Here is a 7,960-nt window from a genome sequence, read left to right on the forward strand (position 1 = left end):
ACTAAAAATGACTTAACAACTTAAACTTTCTTTGGTAATTTTATGGGTGTTTCTGTAAAATTAAAATCAAACTGGAAAGTTTTAAGTCTAGGATGACAAATACACTAGTATTTTATGTAGGTTAATTAAAGTTTTAAGTGTCCTTTTAGTATTTCAAACTGAACAGTTTTATGGTGTCCATGTTTGTGTTCAAAACATATGGTAATTCAACAGACTGATGATACATTTGATATTCAGAAAAACATTATAATTCTGTAAGCTCATAGTTTGAGTACACAGTCAGTACTAGCCACAACATCCTCTTCAACAAACATGGGTTACACCACCAAGTCTGTGTGAATACATTATGATATACAAAAATACTTCTTAGTAATTATGTACATTGTTAAACTGTAAACTAATCCTAATTTGGGGTGACACATGTTAATCTTATGATAAAAACTGAGTGATATATATATATACAATAGTGACACAGGTTGGGGCCATATTTACCCTAGCTGTGCAATCTTGAGCCAAAAGCTAAAATAGGTACATCCTTCAAGAAATACATACATCTACTACAAAGCAACAAGCCAATGTACTTGTAATTAAACCAACTGATTTCTTCCACTCTTTATTAGTGAAGAGAGAGAAAAAGTACTTGGGAATAATCTGTGCAGAATCAAAGTACAATCTACACAACTCTATTCTGGATTGTTTGTGTACAATTACATAACTAAAATTTTGCAAAGAAACAGCTCTGATACTTGCAACAATATATGTATACCCTATTTACAATTTCAACAATAACTCGTTTTACAAAACACCTGTATGGATGACATTTCATAATCATGTACGACACTGCCAAGTTTTTTTCTGGGTAGGTAATATCACAGATAGGAAACAGGCAATAAGTAGGATATATTTATCATCACAGTCCTAATTTTGATACAAACGTGACTGACAAAGAAGAAACTGGTACATTACAATAGTGTTGTTAAACCAAATAATTCAAACCCAGAAGATTTCAAACATACAACATTGTAAAGCTTCCTGTCAAGACAACTAAAAGTTTGAATTAGGTTTTAGCAAGTTTACACTGTGTGTACTCCAGTAATTACACAAGAATGACAATACAGATTGTTGTGGATTTCTAAAAAGCAATATTGCACTATATCAAAGGAGGTCACAAAGGCACAAGCACAGGCTGGTTACATGCGTTTTCTGTCAAACCAGAGCAAAGTTAACAAATGTTCCTTTTTAAAATTCACTTTCTGCTAAAAATACTGAACAGAAACAAGTAAAACATACTAACAATGAATCTTCAAATGAAGGACTTTTTAACATCAACTTTAAAATAGGTTGTAACGGCTGAACAGACTCACAGAAAATTGTAAACAAGTAAAACATGCTCATGAATCTTCAAATGAAGGACTTTTTAACATCAACTTTAAAATAGGTTGTAACGGCTGACAGAAAATTGTAGATAATGAAGTACTTTCTTTAACAACTACCTTAAAACATTTTGAAAATGACACAAAAATTAATTGTACAACACATTCACTACCACGAATAAGGTAAATGCTTACATCTTGTTTACTTTTAATACCAATGAAAAGCTATTTAATGTGTTATATTTCTTACAAGTGACTGACTGTTACAATAAATCATCAGAGCATATCTATAAGCACAAGACCTTAGGATAAAAGTTGTGCTCATGCCTAAAAGTTTAAGTAGCAATATTGCTTTTATATATATCTTATATTCATTACAAAACTTAGGGTAACTTATAGTAGATTTTGGAAACCTAATAAAAGAATTGTTATCACCTTATATTCCTCTAGTGATAATAGTGAACAAATGCTTCTTGTTCCACACTTTCTGGACATTAATTCTATTACACAGTCTTATTTCATCTATACTTTGATTCTCTATGTTTGTAATAGTTTTCTGTAATGAACCCTTTAACCATGCTCCCTACAAACTACGACAATACCCGCAGGTTTTCAAGCAAGTATTTCAATCACCTTAGTTACTCTCTTGTAAAAGTTGTTCTTTTCCCACGTTTTTCTCAAGTGAACAATCTTAACTTCATGAGAATACATATTTCTTCCTGAGAGAAGTCTCTGGTGGGAATTCATAGAATATGTCAGAAATAACATTAAAACAAAAAGTAGCTTACAGTCCAGCTTTCAGAGAAAAGATGAAAAATAAATTCTCTTCCACTTCCATATCTTTTAAGGAATGTTTGTTCCTCAACTAGAAAATTAAAAACTCAAAGGTTTGATTCTGTTGCTTTCTCATCTTGAAAAGAGGAAACATCAATCAAAGTTCATTTTATTTCTCATCCAAAAAAGTGGAAACTCAAAGGTTTGATTTTTTCTTCTTCATCTTGAAAAGAGGAAACATTGTGGTTTTATTATGCTATGTTTCTTCTTCATGTCGAAAAAAAAAAAAAACATCGAAAAGCTTTATTACGTTTCTTTATCTTCTTGATCCATAAAGACTTTAACTCTTATGTTTCTTCTCCAGCTTGAAGAACAGACAGAGCATCTTTCACTGTGTGATAAATGACATTCTTTATCTGAAATATAACAGTCATTATGTGTGAATGACAAACTTACTGAAACTCACACTTTACTTTTGTTTTAGTACAATATTTATAAGAACAATAACATTTCTTACTTGTAATCTATCTTCTTGGTATGTTGAAATTTCAGGAGAGTTTCTTAGTTCTTGGGTCAAATAAAAGCAACGAGCAAGGCTCTCGGGTGAAATAAAGTCTTCCACAACTGTGATACAGCTGTATATGTTCTGCACCTATCAAGTGAAAACCACAGAGAAAAAGTATTTTACTGATTTCTGCAAACTGAACCCTTCCTCGTTAAAGAACCAATAAAACATATGTAATGTATGTTGATTACAAATCCAGTAGTGAAACAAAGGCTCATAATACTTATTGCTCAAAAATTAATAAAAGGCTTTTTACTTAATTTTATTCAGATATTAAAAGAATATATTATTTGCTGGAAACTACTCTACAAAGCTACAGTGAGTAAAAATTAAGAAACAAAGCTAGATGTAATGACTATGCCAAACAATTATTTTAAACTGTGTAATGCTGTGTCTGTCAAGAAACAAAACAGGAAATGAATAGCATTCATTATTGAAGTAGTTTAAAATATCTTGGTCGGTAAGTTGACCTCTTACTTGGTGTGGTGATCCTGCAGGGATAAATATTGCATCTCCTACACACTGAACGACAGTGTACCCCTCAACCCCATACTCTGCGTACAGACGTTTCCTCAGCATACCATTCAAGTACCAGTTCTGCTCTAACAGTGGATCGTGGTGGCTATCCACTTTTTCTCCCTGATCCTTGGCCACCTAATAATTTAAAATTATCACTCATTATTGACCTTCTAATGGTGAAACAATAAGTTTATTCACTTTATAACTTAAAATACTGAATTTTTTCTAGGTTAATTTTATTCAAATAATTGTCCAAACTATAACTGCCAAGTGATTTTTTGTTTGTGAATTTTTTAAATATTATAAATTTGCACATGAAAAAACACAGCAAGAAGGTCATAGTAACAATTAATCAGAAAATGTGAGTTTTAAAACTAATTTCTTGTTAGAAGAAAGAAACAGAGTCTTGACATGTTGCTATTAAAACTCACTAACATATTATCACATACATATACTCATCACCTTGTTCAAGAAGTCTCGAATCTTGTCAGCTTCTTCATCACTGTAAATATGCCATATTGCACCTGGTTTAATGTCTCCATCACGTACACGACACAGAGTCCCTTCATCACAACCACCTTCCTCCATAGCATTCAAAACATCTGAGTCATAAAAAAAGACCATTTAACAGTAAACAAACTGAAATAAATAAAAACATCTTATTAACTGGCAAAACTACCCCAAACTTTCTTGTATGTTATTTTTATCATTACAATATTACATAAATCTATATATTTTGAAGCAACAACTACACGTAAACAAGTGATTTTTGCATAAACTCCATTTTTTCAGATATAACAAGTTGCTGGAGGACTTCTTATATTTTTCTATTGAATGTGTTGTTTACAGGCACAATTCTAATGACTTACAAGTTTACTTCAATACAACATGTAATACAGTAAAAAGAATTTGACTGTATTTTATCACATGTCAATAGAACAATACAATGACAAGGATGGAAATTCTAATAAATGTCTTTCAGTAGAGTCCATGTATGTTTCCTCTCACTTACTGTTTAAACTAGAATGTCTGTTAATGATAACAATGACAATGAAGAACAAACACTTTATTTATAGTAAGAGATACTGTTGGTCATTTGTCTCAGTAGTCAGATATCTTTTTGTATTGTACAAAACATTATAATAATTGCTTAGTGGAAACAGTAAATTCTCTAACACTTGCATACCTCGTGAGGTTATTTTTCTAGTAGTCACAACACTTGAGTAAGGAAGCACATTATGCTAACATAATAATAATAATCAGTAGGCAAACAATGATTTATAAGCATAAATAAAAGTTTTATTGATGGTGGAACATGTTTCTACAGAAAATTGGTCTGTCTTCTTCAGATATGATCAGTACTAAGCAATACAAGGTTTATATATATTGTACAAAGACACAAGGATTTATAAGCTAAAATAAAAGTTTTATTGATGGTGGAACATGTTTCTACAGAAAATTGGTCTGTCTTCTTCAGATATGATCAGTACTAAGCAATACAAGGTTTATATATATTGTACAAAGACACAAGGATTAAATGTGATGGTGAAAGCAGGTGACAGAATATAGGTAAAGGTCAAGTCTGGACAAGTGTATGGGCGGTGAATAGACCTTGCTGATGTTGCTGGAGCCATTATCACAGTTTACTGAGAAATTGTTTGTTTTGATTATTTCTATAGTTTCTGAACAGTCTTGTTTTTAGTTTTGGGTTAGTGTACGAGAAGAATTTCATCCCAAAATATTTTGTGACCTGTTTCATATTGATGATATGTTAAAGCAGATATCTGAAATTCACCTCTATGCATGTTACCTTGGTGTTCTTTACGTCTTATTTCTAAGGAAAATGACGTTTCTCCCATATTTTTCTTTCCACATTTAGATGGGATACTGCATATCCTTGTTTTTGTTCTTTTAATAAGGATTCTTTCAGGTTAGGTAGTAAGGTGTTACTTTTATGTGAAGGTTTCAATACAGATTTTACATCAATGCCCAAATTATTAAATAGGCTAGTAATTTCATTAGCAATTTCTGGCACAAAAGGGAATGAAACAAACTTTCTACTGTTTTTGTTGCTGATAGGTAGATGTTTTGAGTCAACATAATATATTTCTCTGTTTTGAAACTTGATATAAGTTTGATGTTGGGGTTGAAACATGTAGTATGTTCCACCATCAATAAACCATATGCTTATACCTATTGCCTACCTATTATTACTCACAACAATAATAATGTTAATTCTCTAGCCCTCACAACAATAATAATGATGTTAATTCTTTAGCACTCACAACAACAATGATAATAAGGTTAATTCTTTAGCACTCACAACAACAATAATAAGGTTAATTCTCTAGCCCTCACAACAATAATAAGATTAATTCTCTAGCACTCACAATAATAATAATGTTAATTCTCTAGCACTCACAATAATAATAATGTTAATTCTCTAGCACTCACAATAATAATAATGTTAATTCTCTAGCACTCACAACAACAATAGTAAGGTTAATTCTCTAGCACTCACAACAATAATAATAAGGTTAATTCTCTAGCCCTCTCAACAATAATAATAAGGTTAATTCTCTAGCACTCACAACAATAATAAGGTTAATTCTCTAGCACTCACAACAATAATAAGGTTAATTCTCTAGCCCTCACAACAATAATAATAAGGTTAATTCTCTAGCACTCACAACAATAATAATGTTAATTCTCTAGCATTCACAACAATAATAAAAAAGTTAATTCTCTAGCACTCACAATAATAATAATAAGGTTAATTCTCTAAAACTCATGTCACCCCTGAAGTTAATTCTTTAAAACTCAGATTCTTTCCTTTGAAAGATAAAAATTAGAGAAAGTAAATAAAAGTCTCTACGATACCTTGTGTGCTTTCTTCACCATTTGATGTGTACATCATGATGTTAACTATGTCACACACATCCAAGTGGAGATTGGATGTTCCAATCGTGGAATAATGAGTAGAACCTAAACCAATATTAAATGTAGGGTATACACTTCAATAAGTAAATAAACAGCTTAATACTGATTTCATGTTGTTATATTAAGTTACAAATATTAACTGTAGGAAGATACACTTCTACAAGTAAACAGTTTAATACTGATTTGATGTTGTTATATGAAAATATAAATACTCAATTAAATCAATGGATTTAATAAAATACGTCAAGGAAGTAACACCTACCATATGCACTACACATTTTAAGCCCTACATCCGGTTGAATAAAGTCATCCGGAAGTCTGTCAACCAGATTAAAGATCCCTCCAGGCTGTGTATATTCTGGAAGTGGGAGAACTTTTATCAAGTCTTTGTACCTTAATGGAAGATTCTCACGAAAGTTTTCACCTGGTGGCCAGTCCTTGAGTTTCAACACCATTTCCTCTCCATTTTTACTTTTCAATCGTTCTAAAATGTATGGAATATTTGTGTTTGAAAATCCTGAGCTATTAGGTCATTTCATGTATATTTACTAACAATTCTCAATAAATTCATCAAGTGCTACACCTTTATACATATTGGCACTTTCAATCTGTTTTATAAACCTTTACTCATTAGTTATCTCTGTTATAAAAAGTGTTTTATGAATGACATTAACTTAACACATTAATTTGCTCAGTTACAGTGGTGTCTGTCATTGAATATTTCACTTTCATCTACTTACTTGAGACGTTTTCAAATCCATCCCAAAACTTGCGTAGAGATTGATTTGACAGGATTCTTCCTGTGTTGCAATCAACAAACTCTGTTTTAACCCCACCAAATTCCTGTCCAAAGCTCTCTGGGTTCCAGAGTTTTGTATCAAGTCTCGATGTTATGTTGCTCACCATCACTGGCTGAACATAGTTGAATAAAAGGTACTATTAGTGTTTCAAAAGTCAAATTAGATGACGAAAAACAAAATCAACAGATTTCTCATATATTAAAATTTCGCTAATTTTCATTTATTCTTTGATAGAAACATTTTTAGATAAATTATGAGATTTCAAATACAGATACTGTTTACATATAAATAAACTCAAACCAACAACTTTTACACAAACAACTAACTGCAGCCATAAAGTACGTATGAGGCTGTAATTACAGTACAGAGTTTATAATGAAGCACATTTTAATATTCAGGGGAGCAACAAATAGGATTTTATATTTATACATGTTAATTTACTATAAATTTTAAATAACAAAAACTAAAATGTTTTAGCAATTAAGTAAATTTTGGTAAAAACTGTAAATAACATTTTCTTAATGTTAAAAACTCAAAAATAACGTAAGTTGAAAAAAATATTCTATTCACTGCTGGAAACATTAAACTAACCTTAACAGTCACTTATGATTAAACTAACCTTCACAGTCACATATGATTAAACTACCCTTCACAGTCACTTATGATTAAACTAACCTTCACAGTCACTTATGATTAAACTAACCTTCACAGTCACTTATGATTAAACTAACCTTCACAGTCACTTATGATTAAACTAACCTTAACAGTCACTTATGATTAAACTAACCGTAACAGTCACTTATGATTAAACTAACCTTAACAGTCACTTATGATTAAACTAACCTTCACAGTCACTTATGATTAAATTAACCTTAACAGTCACTTGTGATTAAACTAACCTTAACAGTCACTTATGATTAAACTAACCTTCAGTACACTTATTGATTAAACTAAACCTTCACAGTCACTTATGTATTAAAACTAACCTT

The 7,960-nt window shown here is 31.0% G+C and overlaps 1 protein-coding gene across 1 annotated transcript in view; it reads right to left on the reverse strand.

The window, feature by feature from the left end:
- Positions 1-225: 225 nt before the first annotated feature.
- The window catches only part of LOC106469742 (lysine-specific demethylase 3A-like), a 20,075-nt gene continuing 12,340 nt past the window's right edge, over positions 226-7,960 (reverse strand). Inside the window, exons 9-15 of the mRNA XM_022398297.1 lie at positions 6,912-7,083; positions 6,434-6,655; positions 6,112-6,216; positions 3,694-3,833; positions 3,190-3,366; positions 2,665-2,799; positions 226-2,563 (exon numbers count right to left, since the gene is read on the reverse strand). Coding sequence (XP_022254005.1) covers positions 2,495-2,563; positions 2,665-2,799; positions 3,190-3,366; positions 3,694-3,833; positions 6,112-6,216; positions 6,434-6,655; positions 6,912-7,083 — 1,020 coding nt within the window. The 3' untranslated portion in view covers positions 226-2,494. The remainder of the gene's footprint in view (positions 2,564-2,664; positions 2,800-3,189; positions 3,367-3,693; positions 3,834-6,111; positions 6,217-6,433; positions 6,656-6,911; positions 7,084-7,960) is intronic.

Source organism: Limulus polyphemus, unplaced genomic scaffold, assembly GCF_000517525.1.
Source record: "Limulus polyphemus unplaced genomic scaffold, Limulus_polyphemus-2.1.2 Scaffold3638, whole genome shotgun sequence".
In the NCBI taxonomy this organism is placed as follows: Eukaryota; Metazoa; Arthropoda; class Merostomata; order Xiphosura; family Limulidae; genus Limulus; species Limulus polyphemus.